Below are 21,179 nucleotides of genomic sequence, written 5' to 3'. Positions count from 1 at the left end.
AAAGTTTCACATTTAGAAAAATGGTTACATTTCAATCCAGCTGACCATTTGAATAACTTGGGCTGTTGTCATGCATCTGAGTTGCTCATCTGGATTTGCTTCCTCTCTGACAGACAGCAGTACAGTTCAAGGTCAATAGATAATGGTCTTAATCTCCCCTCATTGAATGAGGTTTCGGCTTACTTGGGTGGCCCACCAAAAGAGTGACTATAATGCTTGTCATTCTTGTCATTCTTGTCATCAATGGGGTAGTGTACTTTATCTAGGTTGGCAGACCCTCCACTACTCTGCATAGCAGGAGCTCCAGGGTTAGGGTTGGTGATGACGCCTAGGAAGACTGGTGCTTGTGTCTTATCGTCCATGAGGGCAAAGAAGAATGGCTGGTTGAGACTAAAAGAGGGGTTGGACCGTGAGATGACCAGGCTGGTAGCTGCAGCAGCCTCTGCTCCCTCCTCAGAGATCTCCATACTGGACTTGTGCTGCACACTGGACACCAGCAGAGGCCCCTCAGCTATGGCAGCCAGGTTGGGACTAGCAAACAATTCCCCCATACCTGAGAATATAACAAATCACACACTTAAGTATATGAGAGTGGCAGTTCTAAACTTTTCAACAGACTTACAGCTTCTGCCAGTAATTAACATTTTTGTTGAAGAATAAGATGGACAATTGTTTTTTAAAATCTTTATCTCACCTTTCCTTGTGCTTCAAGCCTTATTATCTACAGTATGAATGTTTTCACTAGTATACCTACCTCACATATTCATCTCGTCTGCTTATGGATCCTCTACTACTTACCAATGTTGGTCAGAGCCTCCTGCAGGTCCTGGCTGTAGTCCAGTTTAAATTTGGGCAGCTTGACCTGCATGGATCTCTCTCTGGGCAGGCGGTTGTACAGGTCAGAGATGTTGAGCTTTGCTGCGAGGGCTGACACGTTCACCTGGCCATTCATGGGCATCACTATCAGCAGGCTCATCTGATTGTTGAAGGGGAAGCGAGCCACCTGCACAGGAAGACGAGGACAATTATGAAGTGAGGTAATATAGTGTGCAACAATTTTGTGACTCAGGAAAATAGGAGGGTGAATAGAGAAATTCCAGAAGAGAAAGGACAAAAGGAAGACAATATGTCATAAAAAAGGAGGCAAATAGCATTTGGGAGTCATATCTTAAATATAATATAGCATACAGGTATGTACTACATGTAGAGAGTGATGGATGGTGAAAGTATGAAAAACATAAATGGTCAAGCAGGAGGGGACAAGAGGGAGTGAGAGTCTTACCTGAGCCTCCAGATCATTATCGATGAGTAGACTCAAGGGGTATTTGGGCCCCATCATCATGTCAACATTGACCATGTGCTTGTCGTCAACGTAGAAGACATCTTTGGAGGTAAATCGTGGGTCGAAGCGAGCCTTCCATTCTCCTGTTTAGGACAAATGGGTGATTACAGAGATAATATTAGAAAAAAGCATTTAAGGACAGACAGACTGATAATGCCAGACATGAAATACACTGCTCAAAAAAATAAAGGGAACACTTAAACAACACAATGTAACTCCAAGTCAATCACACTTCTGTGAAATCCAACTGTCCACTTAGGAAGAAACACTGATTGACAATAAATTTCACATGCTGTTGTGCAATTAGGCAATTAGCAAGACACCCCCAATAAAGGAGTGGTTCTGCAGGTGGTGACCACAGACCACTTCTCAGTTCCTATGCTTCCTGGCTGATGTTTTGCGTCACTTTGAATGCTGGCGGTGCTTTCACTCTAGTGGTAGCATGAGACGGAGTCTACAACCCACACAAGTGGCTCAGGTAGTGCAGCTCATCCAGGATGGCACATCAATGCGAGCTGTGGCAAGAAGGTTTGCTGTGTCTGTCAGCGTAGTGTCCAGAGCATGGAGGCGCTACCAGAGGACAGGCCAGTACATCAGGAGACTGTGGAGGAGGCCGTAGGAGGGCAACAACCAGCAGCAGGACCGCTACCTCCGCCTATGTGCAAGGGAGAGCAGGAGGAGCACTGCCAGAGCCCTGCAAAATGACCTCCACAGGCCACAAATGTGCATGTGTCTGCTCAAACAGTCAGAAACAGACTCCATGAGGTGGTATGAGGGCCCGACGTCCACAGGTGGGGGTTGTGCTTACAGCCCAACACCGTGCAGGACGTTTGGCATTTGCCAGAGAACACCAAGATTGGCAAATTCGCCACTGGCGCCCTGTGCTCTTCACAGATGAAAGCAGGTTCACACTGAGCACATGTTACAGACGTGACAGAGTCTGGAGACGCCGTGGAGAACGTTCTGCTGCCGCAACATCCTCCAGCATGACCGGTTTGGCGGTGGGTCAGTCATGGTGTGGGGTGGCATTTCTTTGGGGGGCGCACAGCCCTCCATGTGCTCGCCAGAGGTAGCCTGACTGCCATTAGGTACCGAGAAGAGATCCTCAGACCCCTTGTGAGACCATATGCTGGTGCGGTTGGCCCTGAGTTCCTCCTAATGCAAGACAATGCTAGACCTCATGTGGCTGGAGTGTGTCAGCAGTTCCTGCAAGAGGAAGGCATTGATGCTATGGACTGGCCGCCCGTTCCCCAGACCTGAATCCAATTGAGCACATCTGGGACATCATGTCTCGCTCCATCCACCAACGCCACGTTGCGCCACAGCCTGTCCAGGAGTTGGCGGATGCTTTAGTCCAGGTCTGGGAGGAGATCCCTCAGGAGACCATCCGCCACCTCATCGGGAGCATGCCCAGGCGTTGTAGGGAGGTCATACAGGCACGTGGAGGCCACACACACTACTGAGCCTAATTTTGACTTGTTTTAAGGACATTACATCAAAGTTGGATCAGCCTGTAGTGTGGTTTTCCACTTTAATTTTGAGTGTGACTCCAAATCCAGACCTCCATGGGTTGATACATTTGATTTCCATTGATAATTTTTGTGTGATTTTGTTGTCAGCACATTCAACTATGTAAAGAGGTCCCGTGTGGCTCAGTTGGTAGAGCATGGCGCTTGCAACGCCAGGGTTGTGGGTTCATTCCCCACGGGGGGACCAGGATGAATATGTATGAACTTTCCAATTTGTAAGTCGCTCTGGATAAGAGCGTCTGCTAAATGACTTAAATGTAAATGTAAAGAAAAAAGTATTTAATAAGAATATTTAATTCATTCAGATCTAGGATGTGTTATTTTAGTGTTCCCTCTATTTTTTTGAGCAGTGTATAATTGTGAATTGAGTATATAGATACTATGACAAACCTTTGAAGTGAACAGCATTGATGAGCATGAGAAGCAGATTGGGTGGCAGACTGGTCAGGAAGTCGGTCACTTTTCCATTAGTGGCCCTCTCTACCCACTCGTTGACCTCAGCCAGCCCTTCCAAGGTCACTGGCTCTGAGTCATATACATCCTGAGACTGATGAACAAACTCTGGTTTGGGCTCAAACCCTGAAATAGACATCAAAAGACTCTTTCAATAATGTTATTGTGAAGTCATAAAGTCAGTAACACATCAGTACTTTCTTATATCTGGCCATTTGAAGTATTGTTTCATTCAATGTCACTTGTTTGAACTTCTGTACACTCAAGCCTAATATGTGTCTATTGTCTTTATCTTCCTTCAATTTCCAGATCCGTTTCCTTTATGTTCCATTAACTTCCTAACCCTCTTACTCAAGTAAGCAGTGAAGTGTTGGGGTCAATTCCATTTCAACCCCTTACCTGCAGTCAAATGACCAAATCGCCCTCTGGTGGCCTCATGGGTGGAATGTTACTCATATTTTTTATAATTTCATAATCAATGCCCATTATTTTGTCGAAAACGTTGAAAATCCGGTGTTTCCATGTGAAATGATTTTGTTATACTTCACTCTTCTGTGATGTATATGAAGTGTAATATTGGGACGCAAACTCAAAATTACATTTCAACTCCATATCTGACATGATACAGGTGTCGACTTCTTTTTTAAGCCCCTAACCATGTGTGTGAGGTGTATACTTTTGTTTCAAAGTAGATTTGTTTAAGAATACCAAGAAACACTCTATGTGATCCTGATACAGCCCACTGCAGTAATTAAGAAATAAACAAAATCCTAATTCCAAATGTTCCTCTATGAAAAGCATTGAAGAGAATTGCAATTTCAGGGTACTTGCTGAATTGACTGAAATTTAAATGGAATTGACCCCAACACTGAAGCAGTGAACACTGACCTGGTTGCAGGTAGAGGCGTGTAGCCACTTGCAGGTCGCTCTTGCGGAGGCGTTGCAGGAAGTTGTGTAGAGACATGTGGTAGCAGGGCAGAGTGTCACCATGGAGATGGTGCATCAACAGCTCCTCTGTCTCATTCATGGCTCCTGAGAGACATACATAGACATGATGATGATGCAACATGCTGCAGCTTATTGATTGTGTTATTGATTATTGGACTGCAATGTTGAGTGAGCTAGCACACAAGCATTTAGCTGCACCTTTTAATCCTGCTCTAAACTGTACACGTGACGAATCCAATTTGATTTGAGCTCTCAACATTTACAGCAAACAAGTACCTAATAGGTTATGTTGAGTCTAAATGTCCTCTGGTCTAAAGTAGTATACTATATAGGGAATAGAGTACCATTTGGGACAGAGCAAAAGAGGTAGTGATGCTGGTATTGTAAACCATGCCAAGTACAGTTGATACTGAAAGAGCATAGATGCACAACACCTACATTTCTAAAACGTTTTAATCACTCCTAAAAAAACACCAAAAACAGAACATGTTATACCCAGAGCCAGCTGGGAGAGTGCCAGGGATATGCTGAGGGGGGATATGATGACATTGGGCTGCTCAGGTCCTGTCTTCATCTGGCCCAAGAGCTTCATGCCCAGCCTCTGGATAGCACGAGCTAAGGCCTGCCTGGATTTTGGCCTGCGGGCCTGGGCCCTACAATTCCCATCCTGCTGCTGATTATCCTCCTCAGACGAGCTCCCGCCCGGGGCACTGGTCGTCACGAGGGGAGGAGGGGTGCACATATATGAGGTGGGACTTGTGTTTGGAGGCTCCTGTGTACTAGGGGCTGAAGTCCCTGATTCCTGGAAGAGTGGATTGTGTTGGGTTAAGAGAATGTAGAGTAAAAAGGCACGTGGAGGGTATGAGAGCTGTGTATTCTGCTTTGGCAACAGACCTCTTTAGGGTGGCTGGGCATCAATGGGATGAGAGGAACCAGAGGGATTGGAGCATCATTTGACACCTCTCCATTCTGCTTGAAGGGAAAAACAGTGATATGAGAATGTTGCACATCTTTCAGAAAAAGCAGTCACGATTGATGTTGATGATTAATTTCAGTGCTTTACAGTTAGTCCTTGTCTGCAGACACAGAACAACAGGAGTGATAGTAGATGAAGGTCCATGTCCACGAACAGCCAGCCTGAAACAACAGAGGGTAACAAGCTATTACCCAATAATGCTGGCCTATTCAATTCCTGTCAATGGAATGAATTACAGTTGAAGGACGACAGCAAACTGACATTTAGGCTAGATAATCCAGTCTTTCGCAATGACAAACAAAAACTGTTGTATCAACTTCTTTAGTATGGTACAGCAGTGTATCTCCTTTTAAAATAGAAAACATTACAAAACAGACTATTCCCTTGAAGAAAACATGTATTTACTGAGGCATATCATACAAAACATTCACACCTGTAGTTTAACATAAAAAAAATATATGTTTTACTTAATTTGTGATGCACATTTCATTTAGAAGTACATAATCCCATCTCTCCCTCTTTATATGGCACCTGGATTCTTAATTTAAACAGACCACCTGAAAGATGGTGACTCAGTACAAACAGTAACATTTTGGGCACTCTTGCTCTGGTAACGCTGGTTAGCAAGACCAGCAGCTGGTAAATCAAATCAAATCAAAATCAAATCAATTTATATAGCCCTTCTTACATCAGCTAATATCTCAAAGTGCTGTACAGAAACCCAGCCTAAAACTCCAAACAGCAAGCAATGCAGGTGTAGAAGCACGGTGGCTAGGAAAAACTCCCTAGAAAGGCCAAAACCTAGGAAGAAACCTAGAGAGGAACCAGGCTATGAGGGGTGGCCAGTCCTCTTCTGGCTGTGCCGGGTGGAGATTATAACAGAACATAAATCTGGTTAGTTGAGAACACCAGCTAGCTATACTATGCGTATCTACATAATGGCAAGCCTTGCCACAAGTACACACTGAGGGGAATTACTTTAATACTTTATGACCAAGTACATGAACTACTTGCTATTTCTTCCTAACAGACCAAAAACAAGAAAACAACATTTTAACAACTGTTGGCAATTGAATGGAAAATTAGGTGATATTTGGTTTAAATGAACACACATAATCAAGGGGCAACCTCAAGTGTTACACTATTACTATAATTCTAACTATCACTTACTATTAGGCCTACTACTATTACACTGAGGCAAAGGTTTAGCTGAAACATTATGACTTGAATAAATGAAAGTGTAAGTCAGTTAAATCCTAAGCCATAACATAAATTCCCAAATGTTCGATCTTACCTTGACAAAATGAAGATGGGAGACCTGCTATCCTGTCTAAAAAGAGATAGCGACATACACACTAAACGTGCAATGGCAGAATTCGCATTTGCAAAATACTGGCAGTTGCTCAGCAGGCTGTTAAATTTCAACTTTCATTGATCTGTGCTTCATATATGTCACTACTTGTTTGTAAATGTAAATATTGAGACCGATTCAGGGGTCAAACAGTGAGCCTGACAGAGCCGGACACTTTGAGAATCAAAGCATACTGGTAAATCTGCAGAGTGAAACACCAGGACTAGCTGTGAAGCAACACGTCATGGCTTGATTACATTAGTGAGTTGTAACAGTGTTTGTGTGGGACAATAAAAGCAGATAAAAAGTAATGTGGATGGAATCACTGATTCCTAATTTACAATTGTACGTACAAGAAGTAGCCATCTGGGTATGGGGCAACTCCAAACCTGACAAAATCTGAATGTTGATACACTGCATAAGACAAATCTTTTTACCACTCAACATAAACAGGTGTTATCAGATCACTTGACTGCAGCTAAGCAGACAGGCATTTTTCTACAAAAATCAAGAGGGGACTTTGTCCAATAAAAACCAAGAATATTGCTCACTCGGAGTCACTTGCAACAGAGAGGAGAATGAGAGAGTAAGATTTGGTGAAGACTGACATTGGACAGACATTTTTGATTTATGTAAAAACCTGAAACAAGCACATTGTGTAGGTAATATTTTATTAAACCTGTTAAATAAAATAAGCACTTTGTGTACTTCTCATCAAAATGTTGTAATGGACATCAGTTTGACCTTTTTCTGAATATCAAGGTGTTACTTGATTCCTTTTGAAAACAAAGTATATTTTTTATTATTAGAATACAAAAGTCACAGGAAACATTAAAAAAAAAAATCTGAGTGAGCGAGCCTCGTGGGAACATGGTGACACTTGTGGCCTGTTAAACAAATGGATGAGCCAAGGTTGATGTTTCTCTCCTAAAATCAACTATAGGATTGTGTTGAGGTCAAGGATGGTAATGCACGTCATAAAAGAAGAGCACAAACACCCTTGTGCGCAAAGTAGACTGTCTTGAAGGTTGACTAAGAACAAGAGTGAAAACATTGGCAACAGGATAACAAGGTACATACAAAATTGGGTCAGATAACAAATGCCTCTGCCTAAGTACTTAAAATACATCAGGAGTTAGTTTCGATCACAAATGAATATATATATATATATTTTTTTTTAAAGGCTTTTCTTGCCATTCTTTTCTTACACTGCCAATTTGTGATCACATACAAGGCATACTTATTACATTATAAAAGTAAATTGTGTCTTGGCTATGCTGACTAGTCTATGTTATGGACAAGAGTCCAAACACATTGCTTGCTTAATGTCGGAGTTGGTTTCATCATGATACTTTACATCAAATCAACATTTTCTTTAATTAGGCCTATATCACACAAACTGATTATTTCTATCAACATTTTAATATTTCGGCAAACATGGTTTAGGGTTTTCCAAAAGAAATAACACTAATATTAAACCACTGCTTCATTGTAAAATAATCTTAAAATGTGATCTATGAGAATAGCTTGATAATGGAGCTCTTTATTGTGCAGTAGGATTTGACCTTGGCACACAGCAATAACAGTTTGAAGAATCACATTGTGACCGCCGTCCCGCTCGTCAAGCCTTGAGCTGGGGAAGATGCACGAACACTGTCAAATGAAAAGGTCTTGTGTAGGTTTACATATTTTTCCTAAATTAAATAAAAGGTGAGAGAAATTACTTTTTTTTAGAAAGACATGGCAAACAGACTTACATTTTTATTTATTTTATCTACGAATACTGCATAGTTATTCAGTGCATCTGGTGCGATCTAATGTCAGGGAGAGAATGATGGTATGTTTGGGTCTGTGAAATGTCAGTCTTTTTGGTTGGTAGGTATGCATCTATTTGGAAAGGGCAAACACTACATCAGAGCCATTTTAGGCTCCACCTTCCTGAGCAGTTCCTCAGATCCATTCTTTTGAACAGAATATTGACCTAGTCACAGATAAGAATCTTCTTCATAACATAAGATTTATAGATAGTCATAATCAAGTGTTTCGTTGCCCGGTAGGGTAAATCTATCCTCGACAGTGACATAACACTTCATCTTTATTTTGGTCGTTGACTACAGCAGAGAAGACAAGCAAAGTGCTCTCAGTTAGAGGCTCATAACTACTCTTAGTGCTCCTCTCTCCCTCACCATTGTAAAAGGACGTTTTGAGGACCCCACCACTTGCCTCAGTGGGTCTAGCCTCGATCCCACACGGGGAGGAGCTGAGGCTCAGGATACAGGCAAAAGGCTTTAGGAATAGGACACCTTCAGCAAAAGTCAACAGCAGAATCTATAGCTAGCTGAGCCAGTGCGTTATGCGTTAGCCCCTAAGCTAGCAGCCTGATGGCCCCGTTCTCTGAGCCCAGCAGCAGGAGCCTCTTGGTGGGCAGCACAGCCAGGCTGGTGAGGGTCCCACGGAAGTTCTCTGAGCTAAGCTTGGTGCTGCTGGCCGGGCTGGCAGAGATGTTCATCATGGAGTACACCCCTATCTTGTTGGCCAAGGTGCCCGCCACGATCTCTGCCCCGTACAGGTCGAAGGCATGGACCGGGTCGGAGGGACACTTGTACTGGTGGAGGGGCTTGTGCTCCAGGTCCTTCCACACGGTCAGAGTGTGGTCAGTGGACGAACTGATGATCAGATTTCCCCCAGCAGCCTGCAAAATACACAGGACCACAGTCAGATACCACAGCCAGAGACAACAGCAACAGGGCATCGTGTGTGTTTACACAAACACCCACACCAAGCCACGCTCACACCCACACCCACATAACTGGATGACAAAGAGCACTTGTGTTCTAATATTCTTTGCCAGGACATTTCTATCATCAGTGGTATTGAGGTGTGTTAGATTGAGGAGTTTCCCGCCAAAGGCACACCTCAAATATGGGGGTACTGAGAGTAATATATAAATATTACAGCAATGAGGAGACTGGGTCATTTCTGGATGGACCAGTGAGACTCAGTATAGCATTTCTAATGAGTAACTCCTGTCCATATTTACCTGAACTTGAGCCTCTAAAGCCAGAGACAATCCTTGACCCCACCAATCAGGGCTAAATCAAGTTTGCTCAGCTCTAGTGCTTTGTTGACTGCTTCTGAACAAACCCTCTGGGTACAACTGTCCCTTGACTCACGTTAATTTCACCACCCCCACCAATATGGAACAGCAGAATAAAAGAGTAAGTTGCAACTCTGCCTCTTGTTTATATCAGCTGCCTGACCACTGAACATTTCATAGCCCTACATACTCCCTGAGGTGCATGTGAAGGACTGACTGGCCAGAGATAGTGGCTGTGTCTGAAATGTCATCCTATTCCCTGTGTAGTGCACTACTGTTGACCAGGGCCCAGAGGGAGAGAATAGTGCCATTTGGGACACAGCCAGCATGTCTAGCAGCAGAAACATGTTGATAGGAAAAGGCCCATCACGTACCAAAGCTCCGCAGGCCAAATAACTAACTGTGTGAGAGAGTGGGAGCAGTCAGTGCTAGGTGACAAGGTCCACTATATCTCTCAATATCCTTTGTTTATGCCGCTGGTGAAATCCAATAGCTAACCGCAGTAAAAAATGATCACTATCCAACGGGAACATGAATGTGTATTTATTTGGAACCATTGCTCTAGCAATAGTCACTGAAATTACCAATACACACAGACTGAACACACACACACACACACCTACACCCACCTTAATTTGCAGGATGTCTCCCTCGTGAGCGGGCCAGCCTCTCAGCACCAGGCCTGTGCGTGCGTCTAGCAGCACGATGAAGCCAGAGGAGAAGCCTGCAGCCACGGTGCGTCCCCCAGGGCTCACGGCCAGGTAGCGGATAAGACCGGCACTCACGTTGTTGTACGCCAGCCGGAACTCATGCTGTCCAAAGGGAGGACACAGGGAACGCCATAGACAATATAAGCATAAGTGTATAAATAAGTGTTCTATATTTATGGGAAGAGCATCGTCTCTGGCAGGCCAAGAATAGGCAGAGAAGCAGCAAAAGGCAAAAGCTATTATATTCCATTACACTGATCAATTACATGGGACAGAAAGAAAATCATAGTTCCATCTCAAAGTGGACTCTATCCCCTACATAGTGCAGTACTTTGACCAGACCACGAGACTAACATAAAAAGGATGGAGACTAAACAGGGAAGTGAGCAGGGTAGTTCTTCGCCAGCTGGGTTTGGTAGGTACCTGCAGGCCTGGTTTGCGTGGGTCGATGAAGCGGAGGACAGAGTCTGCACTGCCAAACACCACACTACAGTGAGGAGCAGGCATGGTGGTCACGGCTGTGATGGGGTTCTTTCCATCCAGGGCCTCATAGGAGCGGATCTGTTTACCTGGACACACAGAGGGCTTTATTTCCCAATACTGTATGTTCAGAAGCTTTCACATTTTATTTACCTAATTTCTTATTAATTCTAATATGTAGTGGTATTAAAATAAAAATCACTCGGTTAAATGGAAAACATTGTGTACTCCAACAGAACAGAATCAGAGATTCAACTCAACAGGTCTCCTCCCCACTGACCTGTGAACTGGTCCCAGAGGTGCACGGTGCCATCACAGCTGACCACCTCCTGGAGCGCCTCCAGTTGGCCAACATAGAACACAGACTTCTTATGATCCGTGTAGGTCAGCCTTGGCTCCACCTCCCGCGTCCCGTCGCCGTGGTTATAGAGGGGCCACAGCTTCACTGTCTTGTCCTTGCTGCCAGAGAGAAAGTAGTCCTCTCCAGCCAGTGGTGCCAAACACTTAGCCGCACCCGAATGGCCCAGGAAGCTCTGCAGGCGGATCTGGTGGAAGTGGAAGTGGGGATCCTGCTGATTGAGACCGATCTCATACTGCCAGTAGGCCAGCCAGTTGCCCTGCAGGGAGCGGCCACTGCGAGGGAGCTCTTGCTTCAGAGCGCTGTCCTCGGGGGTAGGACCCACCATCCAGGAGTAAGAGGAGAAGGAGGGGCCCAGGGATGGAGTGGTGAAAGTGGAGGCAGATGTGATGACAGGCTGAGTATGACTAGGCCGGGGGTGGCCCCAGTTGTCTAACGGGCCCAGGTTGGGGCTCCCACACACTGGCTCAGAGTCCCGGGCCACCTGGATGCGGTTGCCCACCAGATGGCTGCCGAAGGTGCCTGACTCCGGGAGGGTGTCTGAACCCAGGGGTGTGGAGGAGCTGTAGGGGGCAGGGAAGGGGCTGCGGCCAACATGGCGTCCCAGACCCGGGGAGGGGGGCATCTCTACTCTGTCCTTGGACCCTGCTGGGGGGTTGGCATTAGGACTGCCAGGGCTCACCCTGGAGTGGTAGGACTGGGCCAAACTCCAAACCAGCTCGTGGTTGGAAACCAGCTTACGGATCGCTACATCGCCTTGAAGGGCCAAAGGACACAATGCTTTGAGTACCATTAAGGACATATAAGGAACATGTAGAATTCAGATTTTAAGATGGATTGTATGTATTTATAAACTGGTTTGTGTGTGTGTGTCTACCTGTCTGTGTCTGTGTGTGTGTGTGTGTGTGTGTGTGTGTGTGACCTATGAGGCAGTAGAAGGGGATGTAGGAGGCGTATGCCATCTCAGGGTTAAACACGGCCTGCAGTTCCTCCAGAACCCCCAGCTCACACGTCACCGCTAACCCGTCTGGCGTACGCACGTCCAACAAGATGTATTCTCCCACCTCCCTGCGGGGGGCGCTCTCCATCTACACCACACAGAGGAGAGGACAGAACAATGGAATGAAATAAAAGTCTCACCATTTAAAATATGCTAAAAGGTCGAGCTCACATATCAAAACTAATACATTTGAATTTCCTGGCTTTTAACCAGCCTAACTTCAGTTAAACATGATTGTTTTTAATATATACAGTGTCAGACTGCCTGTTCTCCAGTAAGGCCAGTGTTTACCTGTCCCTGTAGGCACTGCAGCAGGGAGAAGACGGTGAAGAAGCGTTTCAGAGTTTCTACCATGTGTTGCTGCACCATCTCCCTGCCGATGCGCAGACAGATGAGTGCCATCAGGCTGAGGGTCTTCAGACACACAGCCGAACGTGTCTGCACTCCACTGGGGAACCTGAGAACAGAACAGAGTGGCAGATTCAATAGAACTGTTTCACATTGTCTATTTCAACTCAATGTAACACTATGTGAATTTATGTGGGGGGGAAAATGTCCGTCTCCAAGGTCCAATCCTACACTGAACAAAAACACAACATGTAAAGTGTTGGTTCCATGTTCGTGAGCTGGTTTAAAAGATACCAGAATTTTCCACTCACAATAACCTAATTTCTCTCAAATATTTTTTGTTTACATCCCTGTTAGTGAGAATGTCTCTTTTGTCAAGATAATCCATCTACCTGTGGTGGCATATCAAGAAGTTGTCATACAACAATGCCACAGATGTCTCTAAATTGAGGGAGCATGCAATTGGCATGCTGATTGTAGGAATGTCCACTAGAGCTTTTGCCAGATAATTAAGTGTTATTTTCTCTACCATAAGCCACCTCCAACAGCCTCTAAAATGTCAGAGTTATACCATGGCTTGCATACTCAGACATGTTACCCATTAAGCATGTTTGGGATGCTCTGGACTGACATGTACGACAGTGTGTTCCAGTTCCTGCCAATATTAAGCAACGTCGCACAGCCATTGAAGAGGAGTGGGACAACATTCCACAGGCCACAATCAGCAGCCTGATCAATTCTATGTGAAGGTGATGTCAAGCTGGCACCCCAATGGTGGAACAAACTCCCTCACGACGCCAGGTCAGCGGAGTCAATCACCACCTTCCGGAGACACCTGAAACCCCACCTCTTTAAGGAATACCTAGGATAGGATAAAGTAATCCTTCTAACCCCCCCCCCTTAAAAGAGTTAGATGCACTATTGTAAAGTGGTTGTTCCACTGGATATCATAAGGTGAATGCACCAATTTGTAAGTCGCTCTGGATAAGAGCGTCTGCTAAATGACTTAAATGTAAATGTAAATGTAATGTAAATGATGTGTCGTGCTGCATGAGGCAAATGGTGGTTACACTAGATACTGACTTTTTTTGATCCACAGCCCTACCTTTCTTTTAAGGTATCTGTGACCAACAGATGCGTATCTGTGCTCCCATTCATGTGAAATCCATAGATTAGGGCCTAATGAATTTCAATTGAATGATTTCATTATATGAACTGTAACTCTGTAAAAGCTTTCACATTTTTGCATTTATATTTTTGTTAAGTGTACATTAAATGTCTGGTATATAAATGGAAACTACAGTAAAAAGTGCCTTTAGAGTGTTGTGAGGTGCATTAAGGTGCATGAGGTTAACCATCCTGGGCTAAGTGAGCAGTTCAGCCTGACCACTAGAAATAGACCTCGATCCCTAGAATGTTAATATGCGCCTTCCTCAGCACTCACAAAAAACGATTGCCCGGCACCAGGAGCGAACTCATGATGCTCCAAGCCAGAGCACACTGCTTAGACCACTGCAGTTCACAATGCTCTAGTAAGCCGCGAGAATACGTGATACACGATGGTAATAGCACGTTTGAATTATTTTGTTTTAAGCCTTCCCCAAACCAGTCATAACCACTCAGAATGAATACCTAAACTTAACCCTGTGACCACGTGGAATTAATGCATCAAAAATAGAAACGTTCATCCAGAATACGTTGAATTCCCAAGGGAAACTATGAGATCTTGTTGAGTTGTTAGTGTGCAAGCAGTTTACCCACCCCATCCTGGGTGAGGTGAGCAGGTCCAGCAGGGGCAGCAGAACGTCCTGGTTGATCTTCATCAGCATGTCCATGAGGGTGGAGTCCGACAGAAACACAATGATCTTCTGGGTCAGAACCACAGCACCCAGCAGACCTGCCTCCTTACGGGTGTTCAGACGACACGACACAGGGGGAGACACCTGGGGGGAACATGCCATACAGGGTTACAACTCTGAGCCAAAATAGAGGAATGACCTCCAGTAGTGAGACTGTGTAGAGCTCTCAGGAAATACTAAAGTCCATTACCATACAAAGCTAAGTATATATCGGTTGCGTCTCAAATGGCACCAGCCACTGGTCAAAAATAGTCAACCAAATAGGGAGCCATTTAGGATGCACCCATAGCGAGGGCAATGAAATAAAAGACAGTATTACCAGGTATCCAATGTAGGGAAGGTACTGGTAGGTGAGTACAGGCTCTCCATAGAGGTGTGCGATGTAGATGAGACAGTCCAGAACTGGTCCTGCTGTCTGGTCTCCTACCACAGGCTTCTTCTCATACACACTGCCCATCCCAACAGTCTCCAGGCTGCTCTCCTCAGACGCCACCGGAGCCACAAACTGGTGCTTCTCCGGGCCTGATTGGTTAGAGTGAGACGAGAGAGAGTGCGTACACTTGAGGTAAAAAACAGCCATTTCCATCAGTAGGCACTATAGAATGACAGTCTCTGATTTAATATGGATATCTTAATTGAATAGGATCTCTGTAGTATGCACAATCACATTGATTTTGAAGTGTGAACTGGCTGATTGTGTCATAACTCAACCAGGACAATAGATAGTGCTGTGACTTGGTGTTTTCTGTAATATAGTATGTATGACCGTTACAGCAAACCCCTCAGTATTTTCAAATCCTGTAGTTTCAGTGCCGACTATTGATCAGTTACTCACCAATGTAGCAGGTGGTGAGCAGCCGGAGCAGATTCCTGGCCACATATCGAGACGTCACTGTTGGTCCAAGCTTTGCAGACAGCCATCTAACTGTCTTGCAGACCGTGTCTGTAGAGAGAAATCAGTTATATACAGTCAACACAACATTGACAATTGATATTCTCAGCACCCAAAACCAAATCTCTTGCTAATCGAGTTGGGTTCTGGAGGAAAAAGCTTTCCAATCTCTCCTAACAAAATCCCCATCACCTCTGCCAAAGCCCATTCCCAGTGGGGGTGAGATATCAAAACAAACTGAGCAACTAAAACTTGAAATCTGCTGCCATGCCTGTTCATGTGGGGCAAAGTCCAGCACTGTAGCATTCAACTTGGTCTTTTCTGAATGTTTATAAAGCATTTCACCCAGTACACTACTGTAGAGATTTCATGACAAGGCATTGTTTAAGAATGAAGGGTGCTGCTGTAACTCTGCTGGTGTTGCTGGTCTGTCTGGGGCATGGGCTCAGGGGGGATAGTGGAGGGAGGGTCAAAGGGAGTGAAAGTACCAGCCCTGACATCTGGACGGAGCTGAGAAACATGGTGGTGGAACAGACAGTGGAGCTGAGAAACATGGAGGCCAAATTGAGGGACAGTGAGAAACAGGTGGAGGAGCTGAAGAGAGAACACAGGTAATCTGTCACCATAGGACGTACACTGAAGGGAGCACTACTGCAAACCAAAGGTGCTTATCATCCGCAGTGTGCATGTGTATGATACATCTACTGTAGTCAAGGAGTGACGTGAGAGAACATACAACTTTTAAAACAGTTGAAGATGTTAAGATAATCTATAGTAGGATGGCCAGAATTAGTGACTAAATCAATAGTGGTCAAAAAAATAATTTAATTCAGGAAAATTGCGTCGCATCAGCTAGGTTGGATTCTGTGCAAGAATTTCGGCTAGTGGCCACCTGACAGGCTCACTTTCCCGTTGAACTCATCTGTCTTCTCCAATCAGCAGGGCATAAAAAAAAACAGAGGTAAGATTGATATTCATTTTTAGACATAACATGTAGTATTTTCATATTTTAGTTTATGCTTTTCATGTTCATTTGAAATTCCTGTTCTTTTTAGAAGATTTCACAAAAACAAGCATATCTCTGAAATGTCAACGAAGTGTATAACAAGCGTACCTGTGAACTGCCAACAGAGTGTATAACAAGCGTACCTGTGAACTGCCAACAGAGTGTATAACAAGCGTACCTGTTCTCTGACAACTGTCACAGAGTGTATAACAAGCGTATCTCTGAACTGTCAACAGAATGTATAACACGCGTATCTCTGAACTGTCAACAGAGTGTATAACAAGCGTATCTCTGAACTGTCAACAGAGTGTATAACAAGCGTATCTCTGAACTGTCAACAGAGTGTATAACAAGCGTATCTCTGAACTGTCAACAGAGTGTATAACAAGCGTATCTCTGAACTGTCAACAGAGTGTATAACAAGCGTATACTCTTGAACTGTCAACAGAGTGTATAACAAGCGTATCTCTGAACTGTCAACAGAGTGTATAACAAGCGTATCTCTGAACTGTCAACAGAGTGTATAACAAGCGTATCTCTGAACTGTCAACAGAGTGTATAACAAGCGTATCTCTGAACTGTCAACAGAGTGTATAACAAGCGTATCTCTGAACTGTCAACAGAGTGTATACAAGCGTTATAATTTTCAAAGCCTTTTATATTTTATTCAGATTGTGTCATGATAACTTATCTTTTTGTGACGCCGGGAAACAACTTTGAAGATGACCACAAAATGCTAAATCCTCAACAGCTTCTCAACTGATATGTTAATGTGTTAGAGCAACACAGCACTGAACAATCCAGAACATGAAGAATCCTATTTTTCAGGCAACATGTGATTTTATAAAACATAAGGAAGTGAAACTTCATGACCAAAGCGCATTTTCACCACAGATGGGTTGATATCATATGACTGTTACTGTCAGTCCGAAAACCTTTTTTTCCACACAAACAGCAAAGATTATTTTACTGAACTCTCATTTAGAGTTGAAAATGTGAACAATGGACATAGTCTATTTAACATAATTAAAAAGACCGACTTTGGTGATATTATAGCACGACGACTTTTGGAGGTGATAATTATAGCACGACGACTTTTGGGTGATATTATAGCACGACGACTTTTGGGGTGATATTATAAGCACGACGACTTTTGGGGTGATATTATAGCAAGACGACTTTTGGGGTGATATTATAGCAAGACGACTTTTGGGGTGATATTATGCAAGACGACTTTGGTGGTGATATTATAGCAAGACACTTTTGGGGTGATATTATAGCAAGACGATTTTCGGGTGATATTATAGCAAGACGACTTTTGGGTGATATTATGCAAGACGACTTGGGTGATGGAGAGTAAAAAGATCTGTAGTAACAGTCAGGCATTCATACATCAGATACTTGCTTCAAACATTGAAGGTGGGTATATTCAGACTGCGACAGTGGGATGTCTTTCAAGTGCACTTGAGCAAATAGGCCTAATTGTTTCCAATGTTGAAGCCTTTTCTTTGTCATTTTAGCCGTGGATGCCAGAATGACAAGCAGTGAGAGCCAGGTATGGGATCTGAAGACAGAATGACAAGCAGTGAGAGCCAGGTATGGGATCTGAAGACAGCAATGACAACCAGTGAGAGCCAGGTATGGGATCTGAAGACAGAATGACAACCAGTGAGAGCCAGGTATGGGATCTGAAGACAGAATGACAACCAGTGAGAGCCAGGTATGGATCTGAAGACAGAATGACAACCAGCTGAGACCAGGTATGGGATCTGAAGACAGAATGACAACCAGTGAGAGCCAGGTATGGATCTGAAGACAGAAATGACAAACAGTGAGAGCCAGGTATGGATCTGAAGACAGAATGACAACCAGTGAGAGCCAGGTATGCGGATCTGAAGACAGAATCGAACAACCAGTGAGAGCCAGGTATGGGATCTGAAGACAGAATGACAACCAGTGAGAGCCAGGTATGGGATCTGAAGACAGAATGACAACCAGTGAGAGCCAGGTATGGGATCTGAAGACGAATGACAACCAGTGAGAGCCAGGTATGGGATTGAAGACAGAATGACAACCAGTTGAGAGCCAGGTATGGGATCTGAAGACAGAATGACAACCAGTGAGAGCCAGGTATGGATCTGAAGACAAATGACAAGCAGTGAGAGCCAGGTATGGGATCTGAAGACAGAATGACAAGCAGTGAGAGCCAGGTATGGGATCTGAAGACAGAATGACAAGCAGAGAGCCAGGTATGGATCTGAAGACAGAATGACAAGCAGTGAAGCCAGGTATGGATCTGAAGACAGAATGACAAGCAGTGAGAGCCAGGTATGGGATCTGAGACAGAATGACAACAGTGAGAGCAGGTATGGGACTGAAGAAGAATGACAACGTGAGAGCCAGGTATGGGATCTGAAGACAGAATGACAACCAGTGAGAGCCAGGTATGGATCTGAAGACAGAATGACAACCAGTGAGAGCCAGGTATGGGATCTGAAGACAGAATGACAACAGTGAGAGCCAGGTATGGATCTGAAGACAGAATGACAAGCAGTGAGAGCCAGGTATGGGATCTGAAGACAGAATGACAAGCAGTGAGAGCCAGGTATGGGATCTGAGACAGAATGACAAGCAGTGAGAGCCAGGTATGGATCTGAAGACAGAATGACAAGCAGTGAGAGCCAGGTATGGGATCTGAAGACAGAATGACAAGCAGGAGAGCCAGGTATGGGATCTGAAGACAGAATGACAAGCAGTGAGAGCCAGGTATGGGATCTGAAGACAGAATGACAAGCAGTGAGAGCCAGGTATGGGATCTGAAGACAGAATGACAACCAGTGAGAGCCAGGTATGGGATCTGAAGACAGAATGACAACCAGTGAGAGCCAGGTATGGGATCTGAAGACAGAATGACAACCAGTGAGAGCCAGTATGGGATCTGAAGACAGAATGACAACCAGTGAGAGCCAGGTATGGCGATCATGCAGAGCCACAGCCTAATGACAACCAGCCAGTGAGAGCCAGGTATGGGATCTGAAGACAGAATGCAGGTAAAACAGATGTGAATTTTACACCAATTTTACACAAACAATTGTAACTATTGTTCAATAAATCCCATTCAACATGATTTATTGAACAAACAGGATGAATTGAACAATAGTTACAATTGTTCATGTTGTGCTCTCTCCTGTGTCCGCTGCGCAGGCAGACCCAAGGTGGCATGCTACACCTTTTTGTCTAACTCGGGAGCAATGCATGTCAGACCCTGCGACAGTGAAACCACATTGGTCTACAAAACAGTCATCACAAACATTGGCAAGGGCTACAACCAAACCACAGGTAGTGTCTTCAGTGCTTACACACCACCCTACATGTCCACAGCAGTGGAGGCTGCTGAGGGGAGGTCAGCTCATAATAATGGCTGGAAAGGAGCGAATGGAATCAAATACATGGAAACCATGCGTTTAATACCATTCCACTCAAGCCATTACCACAATTCCATCCTCCCCAATTAAGGTGCCACCATCCTCCTGTGGTCCACAGTGGCCAGCTAGACACTGAGTCCAACATCCCTGGCAGGCTGCTCCAGTGTCTAAGAAACACCACAGTGTGTTTATGGTGTCAGTAGAATCTCACCTAGAAGGATCTTGTGCTCTTTCTCCTCCGAGTCCTCTGAAGAGTCATGCTCATCCTCCTCCATGTCTTTCTGTGCGTCCTCCAGCTCCATGCCATTAACAAACTCTCCCTCCAGGGTGGCCACTGTCTCCTCTGTGCAGCCAGATAGAGTCAGTTCTAGGCTGGGACCACTGCCCTCCCCTGTCCCTCTCTCCTTCCCTTCCTCAGTCTCCTCCTCCAGCTCCCCTCCCTCCTCTCCCTCGCTGGCCTGCTTCAGGTCCTGGCTGCTGTCAGCCGACTTCAGACTGGCTCGGTCCCGAGTGGAGTCGGCGTCTCCGATAGAGACCTCACTAGTGCTGCTCTTGTCGCTCAGTCTCCCCACGCTCAAAGACTCCTGGTCCTGCTCGTTGCCTCCTGCTGCTGAGTTCTGGCTCTGCAGTTTCCCCCCAGCGGCTCCCCCTGCTCCATTGTTGACGTAGAAGCCATTCTGGAAGTCCTCCCCCTCTGAGAGGAACACCTGGTCGTTGAGGCTGATACCTGAGGAGTAGTCCACCAGCCCTGGGTCTCCCCCCACTCCTACACCCCCAGCCCCTCCACTGCCTCCTCCGACCTTCCCACTCACAGAGCCTGAGGACGGCCTGCCTTCCTGGTAGTCCTCCTCCTCCTCTCCCAGGTCACATGCCCCTCCCCTCAGGCCTTTGCTGGCCTCCCATTGGGGCTCAGAGCCCGAGCTGCAGCTCTCGAAGCCAGATATGATCTGGAGCACGTGTGGCAGGAGGCTGGACAGGAAGGCCTGCAGACCCAGTCTGACGATCAACTGCAGAACAAAGCAGTCTGTGTAGAGGTAGAAGCGACCTCTGAGGCACCGCGGGTTCTCATACACACTGACCAAGGGCTTCAGGAGATACTTGGCTGCGTTTCGAGGCCCGAGTACCCTAGAGATGGGCTCAAACAGGTACCAGGCAGCATACACAGCAGTGGACTCCTCTAGCATGAGTGCCAGCACAAAGGGCAGAAGGATCTCCAACCCCTCAGCTGTGATGACTCCCTGTAACAGTGTCTCCAGCTGCTGCCATAGGTGGAAGACCACATCGCGACCTTGAAGGCTGCAGGTGGTCTCCATCTTGGAATGGTAGGAGTAGATGAAATGGTGGAGGGCAGGGAAATATGTGGGGAAAGGCAACGGGGAGAGGATGGGGCTCAGTAACTGACAGG

General features: G+C 45.3%; 2 protein-coding genes across 2 annotated transcripts in view; both read right to left on the bottom strand.

Annotated features, from left to right (window-relative positions):
• Positions 1-6,794, bottom strand: serpinf2b (serpin peptidase inhibitor, clade F (alpha-2 antiplasmin, pigment epithelium derived factor), member 2b). Its single transcript, XM_023979955.2, has 9 exons — positions 6,543-6,794; positions 5,336-5,409; positions 5,167-5,241; positions 4,768-5,074; positions 4,213-4,356; positions 3,262-3,450; positions 1,283-1,425; positions 799-1,003; positions 1-553 (listed from the first exon to the last, which is right to left on the bottom strand). The coding sequence occupies exons 2-9, from the start codon at positions 5,390-5,392 to the stop codon at positions 180-182; spliced, it is 1,494 nt and encodes a 497-aa protein (XP_023835723.1). The 5' UTR covers positions 5,393-5,409; positions 6,543-6,794; the 3' UTR covers positions 1-179.
• Positions 6,795-7,253: 459 nt separating this feature from the next.
• wdr81 (WD repeat domain 81) overlaps positions 7,254-21,179 on the bottom strand; it is a 19,261-nt gene continuing 5,335 nt past the window's right edge. Inside the window, exons 4-13 of the mRNA XM_070437185.1 lie at positions 19,986-21,133; positions 15,287-15,394; positions 14,771-14,973; positions 14,354-14,535; positions 12,536-12,701; positions 12,167-12,332; positions 11,167-12,000; positions 10,830-10,975; positions 10,326-10,508; positions 7,254-9,291 (exon numbers count right to left, since the gene is read on the bottom strand). Of these exons, the coding sequence (XP_070293286.1) occupies positions 8,965-9,291; positions 10,326-10,508; positions 10,830-10,975; positions 11,167-12,000; positions 12,167-12,332; positions 12,536-12,701; positions 14,354-14,535; positions 14,771-14,973; positions 15,287-15,394; positions 19,986-21,133 (3,463 nt within the window). The 3' untranslated portion in view covers positions 7,254-8,964. The remainder of the gene's footprint in view (positions 9,292-10,325; positions 10,509-10,829; positions 10,976-11,166; positions 12,001-12,166; positions 12,333-12,535; positions 12,702-14,353; positions 14,536-14,770; positions 14,974-15,286; positions 15,395-19,985; positions 21,134-21,179) is intronic.

Source organism: Salvelinus sp. IW2-2015, linkage group LG4p (genome assembly GCF_002910315.2).
Source record: "Salvelinus sp. IW2-2015 linkage group LG4p, ASM291031v2, whole genome shotgun sequence".
Lineage (NCBI taxonomy): Eukaryota > Metazoa > Chordata > Actinopteri > Salmoniformes > Salmonidae > Salvelinus > Salvelinus sp. IW2-2015.
This window is presented reverse-complemented; position numbering and strand designations above follow the sequence as displayed.

Excerpts from the sequence above, each read along its gene's own strand:
- serpinf2b (XM_023979955.2), bottom strand. The coding sequence starts at position 5,392 with ATGGACCTTCATCTACTATCACTCCTGTTGTTCTGTGTCTGCAGACAA. Across the intron at positions 5,075-5,166 it reads TGCCCAGCCACCCTAAAGAG|GAATCAGGGACTTCAGCCCC; the intron begins GTCTGTTGCCAA and ends CCACTCTTCCAG. Across the intron at positions 3,451-4,212 it reads ACGCCTCTACCTGCAACCAG|GGTTTGAGCCCAAACCAGAG; the intron begins GTCAGTGTTCAC and ends TGTCTATTTCAG.